Below are 17,821 nucleotides of genomic sequence, written 5' to 3' on the forward strand. Positions count from 1 at the left end.
TGGAGATACTTAGAAATGCTGATGACTTACGTGGGTTTATTTTGTATCCTGCAACTTTGCTAAAGTTGTTGATTATTTCCACTAGCTTTTTAGTTGATTCCTAGGATTCTTTAAGTAGAATATCATATCATCTGCAAAGAGTGATAACTTGGTCTCCTCATTGCCAATTTTAATGCCTTCAATTTCTTTTTCTTCTCTAATTGCTACTGCTAGTGTTTCTGGTACAATGTCAAATAATATAGTTGATAATGGGCATCCTTGTTTCACTCCTGATCTTAATGGGAATGCATCTAGTTTATCCCCATTGCAGATGATATTAGTTGATGGTTTTAGATATATACTGTTTGTTATTTTTAGGAATCACCCTTCTATTCCTATGCTTTCTATTGTTTTCAATAGGAATGGGTGTTGTATTTTGTCAAAGGCTTTTTCTGCCTCTATTGAGATAATCATGTGATTTTTGTGGGTTTGCTTGTTGATATGGTCAATTATGTGAATGGTTTTCCTAATATTGAAGCATCCTTGCATTCCTGGTAAAAATCCCATCTGATCATAGTGAATAACCCTCATGATGACTTGCTAGAGTCTTTTTGCTAGTAAGCTATTTAAGATTTTTGTATCTATGTTCATTAAAAAGATTGGTCTATAATTTTCTTTCTCCATTTTTGACCTACCTGACTTTGGAATCAGTGCCATATTTGTATCATAAAAAGAATTTGGTAGCACTCCTTCTTTCCTTATTATGTCAAACAGTTTGTATAATATTGGGATTAGTTGTTCTTTGAATGTCTGAGAGAATTCACTTGTGAATCCATCAGGCCCTGGGGACTTTTGCTTAGGGAGTTATTTGATGGCCTGTTCAATTTCTTTTTCTGATATGGGATTATTTAAGAATTCTATTTCTTATTCTATTAATCTAGGCAATTTATATTTTTGTAAATATTTATCCATATTGCCTAGATTGGCATATCTGTTGCCATATAACTGGGCAAAATAGTTTTTAATGATTACCTTACTTTCCTCTTCATGGGAGGTGAGGTCTCCCTTTTCATCTATGATACTGTTAATTTGGTTTTCTTCTTTCCTTTTTTTATGAGATTGACCAGTACTATGTCTATTTTGTTTGTTTGTTTGTTTTCAAAATACCAGTTTCTAGTCTAATTTATTAGTTAAATAGTCCTTTTACTTTTGATTTTATTAATTTCTCCCTTAATTTTTAGGATCTCTAATTTAGTTTTCTTCTGGGGATTTTTAATTTGTTTGCATTCAAGTTTTTTGATTTGCATGTCCAATTCATTGACTTCTGCCCTCCTTATTTTTTAATAATATATATTTTTATTTATTTTTATTATATTTATTTATTTTATATTTATTATATTTATTTATTTTTATTTTTTTATTTTTTATTAATATATGAACTCAAGTATATACATTTTCCCCTGAGTACTGCTTTGGCTGCATCCCATATATTTTGAAAGGATATATCATCATTGTCATTTTCCTCAATGAAATTATTAATTGTTTCTATGATTTGTTCTCTAACTGATTTTGGAGAACCATATTATTTAATTTCCAATTAATTTTTGATTTGGCTCTCCCTGTACCCTTACTGATCATTATTTTATTGTGTTATGATCTGAAAACATTGCATTTTTTATTTCTGCTTTTCTGCATTTGCTTGCCATATGCTGCTGAAAAGAATATTTCTTTTGGGCTCTATTTATTTTTCTACATATATCTATTAACTCTAATTCTTCTAAGATTTCATTCACATCTCTTACCTCTTTCTTATTTATTCATTGATTTGATTCATCTAAATTTGATACTGGTAGATTCAGGTCTCTCACTAGTATAGTTTTACTATTTCCTCCTTCAATTCCACTAGTTTCTCCTTTAGAATTTTGGATGCTATACCGTTTGGTGAATACATGTTGATTACTGATATTTCCTCATTGTCTATACTTCCTTTTATCAGGATGTATTTACCTTCCATAATCCCTTTAATCAGATCTCTTTTTACTTTGGCTTTATCAGATATCATGATTGCAATCAGGGGAGGCCCAATAGGCTTTGCTCCAACCTTTAATTCAAACCTTGTGAGAATATACCCACCTCAGGTGTGTTTCTTGTAGACAACATATGGTAGGATTTGGGATTCTAATCCACTCTCCTATTTGTTTTCATTTCATGGGTAAGTTCATCCCATTCACATTCAAAACTATGAATGTCATTTGTGTGTTCCCCAGCATTTTGATATCCTCTCCTAGTTCTGTCCTTTCTTCTTTTTCTATAACCTTTTAAACCAGTGGTTTACTTTTAATCAATCCCCCTAATCCCCTCCCTTAATATGCTTCCCTTTATGGCCCCTCCCTTTTTGTTCCTTTCTTGGTTTTTTTAGGGTCTGTTAAGTTCCCTCCCCCCCTCTCTTTCCCTCCCTTTTTGTACTCCCTTCTCCTCCCCACCCCTTAGTTTTCCCTTCTCACTTTCCCTGTAGGATAAGATAGAATTAAAGACTCCAATGGATCTAGATGCTCTTCTCTCTCAGAACTGATTTCACTGAGAGTAAGGTTTTAAGTTTTACCTATTAGCACTCTCTTTCTCTCCTTCTTATGGGCTTATTCTTCCCCTCCCCTTCCCATGTGTATCTTTGTGTGATAAAGATTATCCTATTTATTTTACTTCTTCAAGTATCTCTTGGTGCCATCTTCAATTCTCCCGCTCTTTTTCTTTTTTGCATATCATCTTATAGCCCTTAATGCCCCAATCTCTTCCTGTGAATGGTTCTCCTAATTACTATAATAGTGAATATAATTTTTGAGAGTTAAAAATAACATTTTCCCCTTTTTCCTCTCTTTCTTACTTACCTTTTCATGTTCCTCTTGATTTTTGTGTTTGGTCTATTGATCTTTGTGTTTAGATATCAAACTTTCCACTTAGTTCTGGTCTTTTCTTTACAAATACTTGGAAATCTTCTATTTTGTTGAATGTCCATACTTTCCCCTGGAAGTATATAGTTAGTTTTGGTGGATAAGTGATTCTTGGTTGAAGACCCAGTTCTCTTCCATTTCTGAATATCATGTTCCAGGACTTGTGGTCCTTTAGTGTAGAAGCTTCCAGGTCTTGTGTGATCCTGATTGATGCTCCTTGGTATCTGAATTTTCTCTTTTTGGCTTCTTGTATTTACATTCCTGGAAGTTGTCTTTTGAGGATTTAGTGTATAGGGTGTTCTATGGACTCTTTCAATGTCTATTTTTCCCCCTTGTTCAAGGACATCAGGGCAGTTTTCTTGGATGATTTCTTGTAGTATGATGTCAAAATTTCTGTTTATTGCTGGCTTTTCAGGTAGACCAATGATTCTCAAATTGTCTCTCCTTGCTCTGTTTTCTTGATCTGTCATCTTGTCAGTGAGATATTTTATGTTTTCTTCTATTTTGTCAGTCTTTTGAGTTTGCTTCATTAATTCTTTCTGTTTTGCAAGATCATTGTCTTCCAGTAGCCTAATTCTGGTCTTTAAAAACTGGTTTTCCTTTTCAGTTTGGTCTATTCTGCTTTTCATGGCTTCCAGCTGTTTCTCTAATTGGGAGTTCTTGTCTTTTAAACTGTTATTTTCTCTTTGGACTATTTCCCATTTTCCTTGCCAGAAGACTTCCAACTTTTTGATGAGCTCCAATTTAAATTTTTCAAGAACTTGTGGACAATTTCCATTTTTGGAAGGTTTTGGATTTATTTGAATTTCTTCCTCTAGTACCTCTGTAGCCTGGGTTTTTCCTCCATAAAATTTTTTGAGGGTCAATCCCTTCTTCCTGTTTTTCTTGGAGGGATGTTGTTGCTCCTGGGCACAATTTGCCATCACTGTGGAGGGTTTTCCTTCTCTTTTTAGTCAGAAATCTGAGTGAGATGGGAAGGCTCTCTATGTATGGAGTTAAGTAGCAAAGATTTTGCCTGAAGCAAGCTCTCAAATCTCCACAGCTTCTACTGTTTGCTGCCCTTCTCTGTGTTATCTTCCAATGTGTGCCCACAGTCTTTGGTGGTCTTATTCAGCTCCCAAGGACCTAGAGGTGCCCCTTACTCACTTGCTGATTCTGGAGCATGCTGGCTTTGACTGTGGCTCTATAGGTGTGGTGGGGAAGGGTAGATCAGCTCGAATTTTGATGGAAGCTTTTTCACCCCCTTATAGTGTGGAAATGCCCAAATCCCAGATACTTTCATTGCTGAGCCCTACTGTAGAGCCCCTTCATTCTTATGAATTTGTGGTTTTTTTTTTGTTCTTTTGAGGTAGTCTATATTGGTGGGTGCTAAGGAGAGGAAGAGTCTTGTGTCTAGACTGCCACCATGTTTACCCAGAAGTCCCTGACACTATCTCTATTGGTGGAAAATGATAACTTAATGTTCCCTACCTGCATAAAGAATTAAATTTGCCAAGTCTTGGAAAAGGAGTACTATCTCCTGGTTTTTAGGATTTGTGACTTTGAGAGAAAGCAAAAGCCATCACAGGTTTTCTTCAGGAAATGCTTCTGGAGGGGGAGAAAGTCTTTTGAAATATGTCAATATGAGTTTCCAAAAGTGACCAAAACTGAAAGGAAATGATATTTGGCAAATGTCAGTATAATTTGGGGTCCATTTTATCCCTAATGCTTTCAGTCTTGAACAAGGAGACCTTGTGGATAACTTTTACACCTTTCACTCTACCCATCTTAGTCAGGACTCTACCTTTCTCTCAACAATAAAAATTTTAAATGCTGTTTAGCATATTCTCCACTATTTAGGGGTATCCTTTGGATGGACTAAGAAAAATAAAATCTGAGAGATGAAATAAAACTTTAACACTATCTAGATAAACCCATCCAGTATCATCTCTACAATGTCCTAGACAAGTATCTAATGTCCACCTGACTCACTAGTTCTACTTTTGGATACATATAATCACTTGTTTTTCTGATGTCAAAGCTAAACTTACCATCATGTGACTTTAACAATTATTTCGAATTCTGCTGGTTTAATATAAACAAGGCAATTATAATCTTTAGATACAAAAATATTTCATTATATCTTCAGCAGATCTTTACCATCATAATCTCCTTGAAATCATACAAAACACTCTTCTTTCTAAATATTTAAAAAATTTTTCCCAAAAGGGAAGTCAATTTTCCAGTGGAAAAAAAGATAAACAAAATCAGGCTTCATGTTTAATTTACTGCTGATTTTTTTTTCTCTAAAGAATTCACATATGTTCCCTATGCCTTAATACCCATTTGAGAAATGGGAAAAATAAACTTTCTAACTTAGGAACTTTTCTTTCAAAGAATTCTTCTCACTTCATTGAGTAGTTGCTTTAGTGCTCCCATTTATATTCTGCTATGTAAATTTATTTTTTCTTATAATTTATTACCTTGAAATACATCATTTAAATTTTTTCTTAACTTCCTTATGACAAATAATATTATGGCACTGTATTATACTCTACTAGTTACTTTCATTGAGATTTACATCATCTTAAACTATTTTGTTTATATTTACATGAATATACCAATTACATAATTTCTCCAAACATATTATTCAAATGATATATTTAATCTTTAGAACATATTAACATCAAAATGGTTAGAGTTTATTGAAACATTTTTAACATTCATTCATATATGAAACAGACTTTTTTGCATTAAACACCAACTTTATTGAAACAAAACTATGTGTAAATTGTATAAATTTATTCATATATAAATCTACTTTTCCATTGAGTTAAGGTGCATTTTTATATAGTTCCATGTAAAATCTACCTTTACAGGTCAATAAATTACTTGAAAAATTATTAATGTTATAGAATTAAAGATTCCAAATTTAGTTCAAAAACAATTTTAACAAAAATACTCTCATTTAAGTTAGTCATTGTTTTTATTTTCTTAACCTTTTAGTATGTTTGCATGAAATTTCTTTCATTGTAATCATATACCAATACATAAACTAACTGTGTAAGTATAGTTTCCATAAATGTGTTTGGGCTTATGTGCCACCTCTCAAAATGTAAAATCCTATATTTGTTGTACTGGGAAGAAACTGGCTTAAAGTTAACCAAAACAGTTTATATTGGTGTGGCATAGTGGGAAAAGTGTTAGACCTACTGTCTAGGGACATCTGAGTTCAAATTCTACCTTCAACTCTTACTAGCTGTGTGAACATGCCTAAGTCAGTTCATTTCCTTGAGTCTCAATTTCCTTTTTTACAAAATTGGAATAATACCTGTAATATCTACTACACAGTGTTGTTTAAGTGGCAAAAATGAAACAACGTATTTAATGCACTATTTGGGCAGCTAAATGGTGCAGTCTATTGAGTGCTGAGCCTAGAGTCAGGAAGACTCATTTTCCTAGTTCAAATCCTGTGTCAGACACTTATTACACAGTGTGACTGTAATCTTAACCCTGTTTGCCTCAGTTTTCTCATCAGTCAAATGTGCTGAAGAAGGTAATTATAAGCCATTCTCATATCTTTATCAAGAAAACCCCAAGATTTGTCACAAAGAGTCAGACATGACTGAAAAACCACTGAACAACAACAGCAACGTGCTATATAAAAGTTAGTTATTATTATTGTTGTTTTTGTTGTAGAAGAAGCCTCAAGGTTGCTACTATTTCCCTATAATCCACTGTTTGGTTGCAAGAATTCAAACTACACAATTGAAGGCCAGCTTAATGAGTTTATGGAATAAGGAAGATAAAACACAAATAATTTAGGAAACAAGGGATTCTCATAGCAGTAACTGACCTCCTCCATTTTTAGCCCTTGGACAACTTCTCTTCCAAATCCCCCTTCTCAATCCTCTAAGCAGTCCTTTGCTTAGTTTACATCATTAGCTTTTCCTCCAAGCCACTGCCTATCAGAGGGCAGAAACTGGACTTGCATTTCACTCCATTCTGCAAATTTGCTGCTTTGTCTGATTTCAACTCCATGGAATGAGATAGCCAGGTAAGCCCTGGTGTAGCCCTTCCCCTCTCCTGATCCCTTTTGTGTGTAATCTCCCCTCCGCTCATTAGATTGTAAGCTTCTTGAGAGTTGAAGCTATCTTCATTTTTATTAATTGTATGCCTGGCACAAAGCAGGCTCTTATTAAACGTCTATTGGACTCCATTTGATATGTGATCCAGATATAGAAACTTCCACTTCCCACAGTATCATTTAAAATCCATGGAAAGAACAATTCATATAAACTAAGGAAAATAATTCTAAAAAAATAAAACTTTACAAATCATGTTGAAAAGTGCAATATAATCTAATAAAATAATTTAAAATAAATCTAACATTTTATACAACATTATTTATTCCTATATTTTTTGAAAACTCTAAGCTTATAAATTTGGTCTGAAAAATTCCACTTTATAAATAACATATTTTCTAAAATGTTAAGCAATCACTTCTTAACTACTCCAATGAATTCCTTGAGTTTTGTTTTAAGTTCACGCCACTGATTTCATGAATGAAAAAAAAATCAGTCTTGTACTTAAAGGATGGTTGAAAGTTTTCAATTCATAATGACCATAACCAAGAGATTTTTCTGTCTTCCTGCTGGATGACATCAAAGTTGAAGATTAAATGAAACCTTTGTGGTATAGCTAGGAACAGATTCTGTAAAAAAGAAAAAAAATTCATTCAAATTTAACTTTTTATAAATTATTGAAAATATATACCTTAGCATGTTATTAAGCCTTAAACATGTTATTACCACCCAAATAAAGGAAACAGAAAGACATTTTTCATAACAACTGTTGCCATGAACTAGCTGGAAATATGCCCACAGAAAGAAGGACTGAATTCTAAACTATTTGTAGGAATCTTAGAATTCAAAAGGATATTAAATTGTCTTGTATCAATAGTTAACAGCTCTAAAAAGTTGGTGATGTATAGAAACTTACTGAAATAAAAGTCAGAGTTAACTACATCGAATTGGAAGTGCATTCAAGAAAGTGAAACTACAATTTCTTTTTTAATTTTAATGACATAGCAATGAATGATAACAACAACAACAAAAAGACTGGGTGTCATTTAAGATCTCATGAGTAAATCTCTACTATTTTATTTTGTATATGACACTAAACATTTATTATATATGGAACAATCATATTATTGTATTATAATGCATTCTACTCTATATTATATAGATATATATAATTTGGGTTATTTCTGCTATGAATAATTCATTTTAACAAGCTTATTTAAATATTCAATATTAATTAATATAATATTAAATATGAATATTTAACAAACACTTCATTGTTCATTTGTATCTCTTTCTGAACTTCCTTCTGCTTCCATATACATATACATACATATAAATATAATCATAATCATAATTAAAATTCATCATTACTCTTTTCTTTCATTTCTTCCTTTTTTGGGGGTTGAGGGAGAGGATGTATCACAATCATTACTTATACATCTACACCAAGAAAAAGTTAAAAACCCCTCTGTAAGACAGAACATATTCACATATTAACTATATCTGAAAGTCTGAATCTTTCTCTAGTCTATTACCTCTATGTCAAGAAGTAGGAAATGACAAGTCTTTTAGATTAATTGATCAACACATGGATTATAGTTTTTAAGTCTTCCACATTTTTTTCTTTGTGTTGTTTTATTCGATATATAAACTGTTCTCCAGAGTTTACTCACTTCTCTTTACATCAATTTAAAAAAGTCTTTCCAAGTTTGTCTGAATTCCTCCCTTTCATCATTTCTTATAGAGCAATATTATGCCATTATAGTCATGTCCTATAATTTTTTCAGACTTCCATAACTGATAGACACTTTTGTTTGCATTTCCCTTATTAAGGATTTGGAGCATTTTTTACATACAATTGTTAATAGCTTGTCATTTGAATATTGAGTCAATAGGATGGGAAAAGCAATGATTAAGATTTAGAGGCTGAATAATCTAACTCAACATATCCTATTTTACCATACACATAACTCTATGTATGAACATACATATACATCCATGTATATACATCTAATAGCAACTCAAAAAGATCATGTGAAATAATAGTGATGGTTAGATCTATATTTGTGGAAGGAAAACCAGGAAAGATATAATATTAGATCCTTAAAATATAAAGTTTTAGGAAGGATTGATAAAAGTATAGAATCCATTTAAATAATTATTAGCAATTTAATGAGTTCCAGTTAATTCATTTTTCTTTTTCTACTTTTATCAACTATAAATGTATCTTTATCTTTACATTGCATTATACATTTATTAATAATATCATGGTATTGGTTAATAATATTGAATTATTTTAAAACCTTGTCATTAGTTGAAACCTACTCTTGTCCCGTGTCTTAATCCTAGATGAATTGATTGGTCAATAAGGCAGGGACTGATGTATTAATGGAATGAACCCTGGATGATTCATCATAAGACCCAAGTTTAAATCCTGGTTCTGCCATTATAAATGTCTGCTTTCTGGATAAATCCCTCAATTTCTTTAAACCTTATTTTCCTCATTTCTAAAATAAAGGGTTTTGACCTCTAAGGCCCCTTTTAATTCTAAATCCAATGATCTTATAACCTCTCTGAGGATATCAATGAAGTCAGTTAATTTGATTATCCAAAAAAGATGTTTTTAAAGATATAGTTAGGTCAGTAAAAAGGTAAATGGTTTTAAAGAATGTATTTTTTAAACTAAGGAACTAATGAAAGTATTAACATGCAAAATTATTATTCAGAGCACATGACTTACTTCAATTGAGAGAATTAGATAGAATAACACTTTTTTAAAAAGATATCATTCTTTAACAAAACCAGCAAAATGGTAATCATGGAGTTCATGAACTTGAGATTTTTTAAAATAAAAAGTAAGTAGTATAACTAAAAGCAAAAATAAGATGAGTTCATTTTAGTTTTATTTTAAAACCTAATGAAAAATTAACTTTAAAAAAGACCTTCTTTACCTACTCCAATGATGTAGAAGGATGACACAGATCTTAGAGGCAAACCACAATCCTAATCTTCAAGGGTAGCTTTGTCTTATTACAAATGCATCCTTAAATTTCAATGAATCATACAGAGATTTTACTGAATCACATAGAATGTTAGAGATGGAAAGGTCCCAAGAGACCATCTAAATTACTTCATAGCATAAAGATTTGAAGGAACAAATTGAGTTTCAAGGAGCTGAAAAATATACTGAACTGAGAATGCAATAATGAATTAACTATGGTTGCATCTTCATTAACTTAACAGGGTATAAAGAGTGCAGCACATATTTATTTAGACCTGACATTTCTAGGCCCAGTAACCTCCATATCCCTTCCCCAGTGTTTACCCTAAATTATGAAAAAAGTTCAATATTATTCACACAATAAAACTCCTGAAAATTAAAAACAACTTCAGAAAATGGAATATATTTTAACTTTTTTAATACATACCTTTCTAGAAACATCTAATATAATATTTTAAATGAATACTTCAAACAATATAATAGAATAATGGTGTATGACATTTAATGAAAGGTCATTAAATAAGAAAAAGGGAATTTGGCTTTTAGTCCTAAATTTGCCACTGACAATTTGTATAATTATGGATAATTCCTCAAATTTCTGTGATTTTAGTTTCTTCATTGAAAAATGATTTGTTAGACTAGATAATAATAATAATAATAGCTGACATTTTAAAGTTCCTTAAGATTTTCAAAGCTCCTTAGATATATTATTCATACAACAACTTTTTGAAGTAGGTGCTTCTGACATTCCTGTTTTGGAGACACAGAAATTGAGACTCAAAAAAATTGAGACAGTTGGTAAAGTAATGGATCGAATGCTTTACTTCAAAACAAGAAGACTTGAAAGCAAATCCTCCCTCAGACACTAAGTATCCCAAGGTAATCATTTGACCTCTATTAGTTTGTTTCCTCATCTGCAAAATGAGGAAAATAATAACACTTACGTCAATAATAACTAATAACATCTATTGTTACTACCCCAAATTAGATAACACATGTAAAATATTTCACAAACCTTGCCGTATTAATGTTTAGTGTTCTTATTTATTAGTTATTGTGGCCCAATTCACAGAGCTAAAAAAGTATCTGAAGTAGGATTTGAACCCAGGTCTTCTTGACTTTGATGTCATCAATCAATAAGGATTTATTATATGCTAGATGTGCTCTGAACTGGAGAGAACAGTATGAAACATGAAACAATTCTCTCTTGTAAAGGGCTTTTATTCTTTTGGGAAAGAATCTGGCTCAGGGGATAGTGTACTGGTACTAGAGTCAGGAAGACTGAATTTAAATCCCTTCTCAGACACTTCACAACTGTGTGACCCTGAATGAGCTACTTAGCCTTCTCTAAGTCTGCTTTCTTCATCTGTAAAATGAAGATAATAATAGCATCTACTTCCTTGCGATCTTGTGAGGATAAAATGAGATAATCAGTACTTATATACTAGCTCTTATTATGTATTAAAACATTCTGGGTATGTAAAATATAGAGGATAATTTGGAATACAGAGCTCTGGCAATTAGGGGAATCGATAAAAACTTCACATCATCAGATGAAGAAGTGATGAAGACCTCAAGTGAGGTGATGGCTATAGAAGTAAAGAGAGTCAAGTAAAAAATGTTGTAGAGATAGCAAGGACAAGATGTGGCAACATGTTGTCACAAAAATGTGAAAAATTGGTGGTATGAGATAGAGGAAAAGTTCAACATGATAAACCTGAAAGATTAGATGAGCAGAGATATTTTCAGTTGAAATAGGAAAGCTCAGCAGACAGGATGTATTTGGAGAAAAACATAATGAATCCTATTTTGGACGTGTTGAGTATGAGATGTCTCAGAGATAATTGATATGAAATGTCTATTAGATAGTTGGTGAAATAAGATTAAATGCCAGGAAAGACAGAGATTTAGTCAAAAATATAGATCTGTGAGTTGTCTACATAGAAATGATGATTTAGCATTTAGGAATTCAGGGGAGCATCAAGAGAGAATATATATAGAGAGAGAGAAGAGAATCAAGAGCAGGTATTTAAAGAAAGCCCAGTTAGGGAGCACTCTGTGAATGAGAAGCTAGCTAAGGAGACTGAAAAGGATTGGTTAGATGGGTAGAAGGAGAATAGAAGACAGTAGAGTCATACACATTCACACACACAAAACAATCCAAAGAGAGGAGAGACTATGCAAAAGGAGGGGGTCCCTAACAATGTCAATTCTAACAATTTAAAAGGATGAACACTGGAGGGGGGGCTAAGAGACCACTGTAAACTTTGGGGAAATTTTTATTTGAATGATGAGATCAGAACCCGGATTGCAGATCTGAGGGATACATAAAAGGAAGAGAAGTGAAAGCTTTAAGTGTAGAAAGCATTATTTTTCCTTCCTAGAAATGTAGTTGATAAAATAAAAGGTAAAGGATAATACTTTGAAGTAATACCTAGTGAAATTTTATTTTGTATTGTGTTTGTTTTTATTTTTAGATGAGAGAGACTTGGATATTGTTGAAGGCTATGAGCAAAATGGAGTATATAAGAAGAGAATGAAGATTATATCTTGTTAAAAATTCTTTTTTCCCCTTTGAGTCTTAGAAAATAGTTGTTAGTTATTTTCATCTTCTTTGGGGTAATTTATAGAATTACTCTATTTTTTTGATACTAGTCAATGTCTTTTTTTTTGTTTTATTTTTAATAGAGAGAAACATGTTTCTTTCCCCATACCTGAAAGAAAAACAAAAAGAAATTCTTTGAAACAAATATGTACAATGTAATTATATTATTAAACTTGGCTGTGTTCAAAAAGCATATTCTCATTCTGTGCCCTAAATCCAATGCCTCTGTCAAGAGGTGAATGACATATTTCATCACTGGTCTTCCAGATTCTGGTGGTCATATAATTCTTACAGTTTTCAATGTTGTTTATTTTTACAATATTGTTTTGATAAATACATTATTCTCCTGGTTCAGCTTATTTCATTCATCAGCTTGTAAAGGTCTTCAAAACTTCATATGGTATAAATTGGTTTTCTTTCTTTATGCTGTATCAGTTCATAAAAATCTTTTGATATTTCTTTGAAATTCTCTGTTTCCTCATTTTCACAACCACAAAGAGCCTATCAACTTAGAAAAGACTCACTCTTCGATAAATATTGCTGGAGCAATTAAACAGCAATAATAAAGAAATTATATTTAGATCAATACTTCCCACTTCATATCAAGATAAGATCCAAAGGAGTAATGATCTAGACATAGAGGGTTGCATAATACACAAATTTAGAAAAACATGAAAAAATATCTATCAGATGTCTTGATAGAGAGAAAAAGGTTCAATGCTGAAAAAAATAGAGTTTACAGAAGATAAATTTGATAATTTTAATTAAATTAAAATATTTTGGACAAATACAATAAAGCTAGGAATTAAAGAAAAATAATTTATTTGGAAAAAATTTGCAGCAAGTTTCTCAGCTGCTATCAGTTTTGAGGTAAAAGATGTCACTGTAGTTTCTCCTTCAGTTTCTTCATCATCCTTAAGTCTAATGTGAAATTCTGGATGTTTCATAAAATAGATATGAGGAAACTGAGTAGTTTGTCCCTGTTTAGGTAGCCATATTGTCTGAAAGTCTCAAGATTGAAAATTTGAGAATAAGAGATAGAATGAATGGGAGGCTTGGTAAGATGTAGATTAAGTGATGAACAATAATGGCAGATAGGAAAGGAACATTCTTCTTATTTAAATTCTTACCTTCTGTCTTAAAATTGATACTGTTTTAGTTCCAAGGCGGAAGAGCAGTAAGGGCTAGGCAATGGGGGTCAAGTGACTTGCCCAGAGTCACACAGCTTAGAAGTATCTGAGGCCATATTTGAACCTAGGACCTCCATCTCTAGGTCTGACTCTCAATCCATTGAGCTACCCAATTGCCTCCAAAGACATTCTTAATGGGGAAAAGTATTAGCAAAAGTTTGAAAGTGGTGATTTGAAGCAGAGGGACTATTATGAGATTAGCTAAGCACCAAGTGGACATTTTTTGGAGGATCTTGATTCTAGGCTGAGGAGTTTAGGTTTGACTTATAGTTGATAAAGAGAGCATGGGCAGAGAAAAACAGGTTTTTAAAAATATTGTGTGGTCATCTATTTCAAAGATGTACTTACAATAAGAATGGACCATAGTATGATGCAACAATGCAATAATGGCATGTTTTGGGTCTAAGTTAGGGAATAATGAAGAACATCACACTTGATAACTGGCAAGACCTGGTAAATTATTGTCATGAGTGAAGGCATGAGCATTCCACCCATTCTATCCATTCACACCACATAGACTTTCTAGGATAATGTGTCTTCAGGCTTTTAAATTTCACAGTAGACTAACAAGCTCTTCATAGTCTTGTTTAGGTTTTGGAAAGAATCAAGATTATACCTCTCTTTACCAAAAAGATTGAACTAGATACAGAAAGCATGCTGGAGTCAGCTTCAACTGGCTCTCAAGAATTGATTGGTAAGTTTTCCATCTGATAATTATAACTTAAAATAAAAAATGCTACAAATAAGGACTTGATGGATGTGTGAATAATGTAAGAATCCAAACTATCTACATTATTTACACATCTGAGTGAAAAATAGCTAGAATTTATGTAGTGTTATTAGGTTTGCAAAACATTTTACATATAACATTTCATTTGATCCTCAGAACAACCCTATGAAGTAGTTATTATTATCATCATTTTATAAATGAGAAAACTGAGACTGAGTGAGATTCAATGACTCTCTCAGGTTTACACAGTTAGCGTACATCTGAGGCAAGATTCAGGTTCAGTACCTCTTGATTTTAAAACCAAAGTTCAGTTCTCTGTACTACCCAGCTGCTACTTGATTTTTCCTTTGCCTTCATCCAAGACTATGTAAGGATTAAATTAGGAGTTGTGACAAAATAAAGAGAGCAGTTTTTAATGACTTAACAATTTAGTTTAATTTAAATAGAGGTAGAATATAGTAAAATGAGTATAGAAAAGGGGAGAAACATAGGAAAGAGGTAGAGAAAGAAAATTTCCAAATGTCTATACTAGTTTTCCTATAAAGACCTATAATTACTACCTAAAACTACCTATATCTACCTATAACTAATAACCACCCCACAAAATTCCAACCCTATGCATCACAATCAAAACCAACCTAATCAATGTTTAATCCAATCCCAATTAGGTCTGTCAACGAAGACCAACCAGCTTCCAAAAAGTTCAAGAAAGATAAAACCTAACAGCCCTAACCAAAAGCCAAAAACTCCAAAATCCAAAAGCCCTTTAAAGGTTAAAGCCAAAATGTCTTCTCAGTAAGTTCAGGCCTGCCTTTATATTCCAACCACCAACCCAACACACTCCCAGTAGCCAACTTCCCCGCAACTGCCAGCAACTGACCCCATCCCACCCCAACTGATGATGGCACCCTTTTATCCCCTCATTTCTTGTCTCTATGGTTCCTCCTTCCTGTGTGTATGGTTCCTATTTCCTGTCACTGTGGACTGGTTAATCCCTACATAGCTCTATGTTAAGAGGACCTCCAGGGCCACTGTTAAATGAAAAAAAAAAAAGGAATAAAGAATTCCTTTTTACAACTAAAATCTACCAGGTCTTGCCAATACTCAAGTGTGATGTACTTCACTATTCTCTAACATAGACCCTTTACAAACTGTTCTTGTATTGTTGCCCCATACTATGTTCTATTCTTATTTTAGTCCATCTTCTATATAGATGAGAATGCAATCTTTTAAAAATGCCATTTTTTCTCTGCCATGACTTTCTTTAAGTGTTCCATCAACTATCAAGCAAAACCTAAATTCCTCAGCCTAGCATCAAGGTCCTTCAGCACAGGTCCACTTGGTGCCTAGCCAACCTCGTAATGATCCCTCTGCTTCAAATCACCCTTCAAAGGCTTATTATTCTCTCATACCTTCATAATTTTACCAATACTCTCTCTCTATTAAGAATGTCCTATTAGGGGTAGTTGGGTGGCTCAGTGAATTGAGAGCCAGGCCTAGGAATGGGAGGTCCTCGGCTCAAATCTGGCCTCAGATAGTTCCCAGCTGTGTGACCCTGGGCAAGTCACTTTACCCCCATTGCCTAGGCCTTACCACTCTTCTGCCTTGGAACCAATGCACAGTATTGATTCAAAAACAAAAGGTAAGTGTTAAAAATAAGAAGAATGCTGGTTTCCAGACACGAGATAGAGAACTGGCTATGGATTAAGGGTTTCTAGCTGCCCCAAAATTTGAATTGGGACAACCTGGAGGAAGCCAACAGTATTGTTTCCAAGACAGAAGGTAAAGGTTTAAAAAAATAATGTCCTATTATTCCTCTCTGCCATCAATGTCCATCACTTGACCTACATGCCTTTTGCAGTTTTCCCCAACTAAATTTGCTCTACATTGACCATTCCTTGGTTGGTATTCCACAGCACTTAAGGAACATTGCTCTTTGTTCAACTTTACCAGCTTATAGTAGCTTACTTACAAGTTTTCTCTTTATCCTTTTGTGGGAAAATATTCTTTCCTATTGCTTTCTTATAGAGCCTACTTGGCTGGTTGGCTGTTGTCCTTCACACTTGTAAAAGAACAAAATGACATGACTGCTGATGTCTTTGCACTCACACATAAATTGGATTTAGGTAGAGCAGAATTACCAAAAATAATCAGTTTCACTTTCTCTTTCAGTTATCCAAGCCCAGTGGCAAGACAAAAGTCAGGAGAAGTGACTACAGCCTGGGACGCAGTGGATGACTTTGCCACTCTTTGATGTCTGCCCAAGCTCTAAGAACTCCATAGTACTTGCTTCAACCACCTACATGGCCATTGGAACAAACTGTTCTCATCTGCCCATTCTTTGAGGGAAGTCTTCACATGCCTGGAGTAGACACTCCCCTAATTCAATGACATTTTGGAAGCCTGTTGGTTACCCCCAGTCTGGTTTAGCTCTCCTTCTGGCTTACTAGAGTGTGATCTCTGTAGAAGTTAAGGCTCCCTGGAGCCATAGGTGAGAGCTGGGTGGTAGATGGACCCCAAAGGAAGAAAGCAGTCCTGGAAAGGGTTCAACCAGCCCTCACACCAGAGCTGCTAGTCTTCCTTGAATACCGCACATACCTCATAGGGTCTACTATGGTTCTGTGTATACCATTTGTTCTTTAGGAATGCACTGTTTGTTATCTAGAGAATGCATCTATTTATTCTTGATAAATTTTGCTTAGGGACTCCAATTTGAGTTATACTGCATCACAGAATAAGAGAATTTGAGACTTGGAAGAGATCTCAAAAACCCTCTAGTTCGATGCATCCCTAAAAGGACTTCTTTCTGTATCATTCCCACCTAGATTCCTTGAACACATGCATGGAGAGGGATCCTACAACTTTCTCGGGCAGCCCATTACACTTTTGAATAGCTCTAATTAAGAACTTTTGTTTTTTCAGGCATCAAGCTTAAATTTTCTTCTTCACAATTTAGATCTATTCCTCCTTGCTTTTCATTCCCTTAAGCCAATGGAAAGAAATCCAATTCATCTTTCTGACAACCCCTGAAGTGCTAAAGGACTGTGACTTTTCCATGAAGTCTGTTATCCTGCTGTATCACTGGGGACAGTAAGAGCAGAGCTTTCTTTAAATGAATCTTTCATTAGATTTTTGAATAAAACCAAAATTAGCTCTTGTCATATTTCTGCACCCTCATTTATAAAGAACGATCTTTTAAAAAAGAATTTGTCACTGTATCTTAGCCTGCCAATTGATTAAGTTATGTGCTCCGAGTAGTACTGAAATATAAGATGACCCAATGTCTTTCATCTTTTGAATCATA

General features: G+C 33.5%; 1 protein-coding gene across 1 annotated transcript in view; it reads right to left on the reverse strand.

The window, feature by feature from the left end:
• Window positions 1-5,650: 5,650 nt before the first annotated feature.
• LRRC2 (leucine rich repeat containing 2) overlaps window positions 5,651-17,821 on the reverse strand; it is a 215,077-nt gene continuing 202,906 nt past the window's right edge. The window contains exon 9 of the mRNA XM_001369142.5: window positions 5,651-7,620. Within this exon, the coding sequence (XP_001369179.4) occupies window positions 7,571-7,620 (50 nt within the window). The 3' untranslated portion in view covers window positions 5,651-7,570. The remainder of the gene's footprint in view (window positions 7,621-17,821) is intronic.

This window comes from Monodelphis domestica, chromosome 7 (assembly GCF_027887165.1).
Source record: "Monodelphis domestica isolate mMonDom1 chromosome 7, mMonDom1.pri, whole genome shotgun sequence".
Lineage (NCBI taxonomy): Eukaryota > Metazoa > Chordata > Mammalia > Didelphimorphia > Didelphidae > Monodelphis > Monodelphis domestica.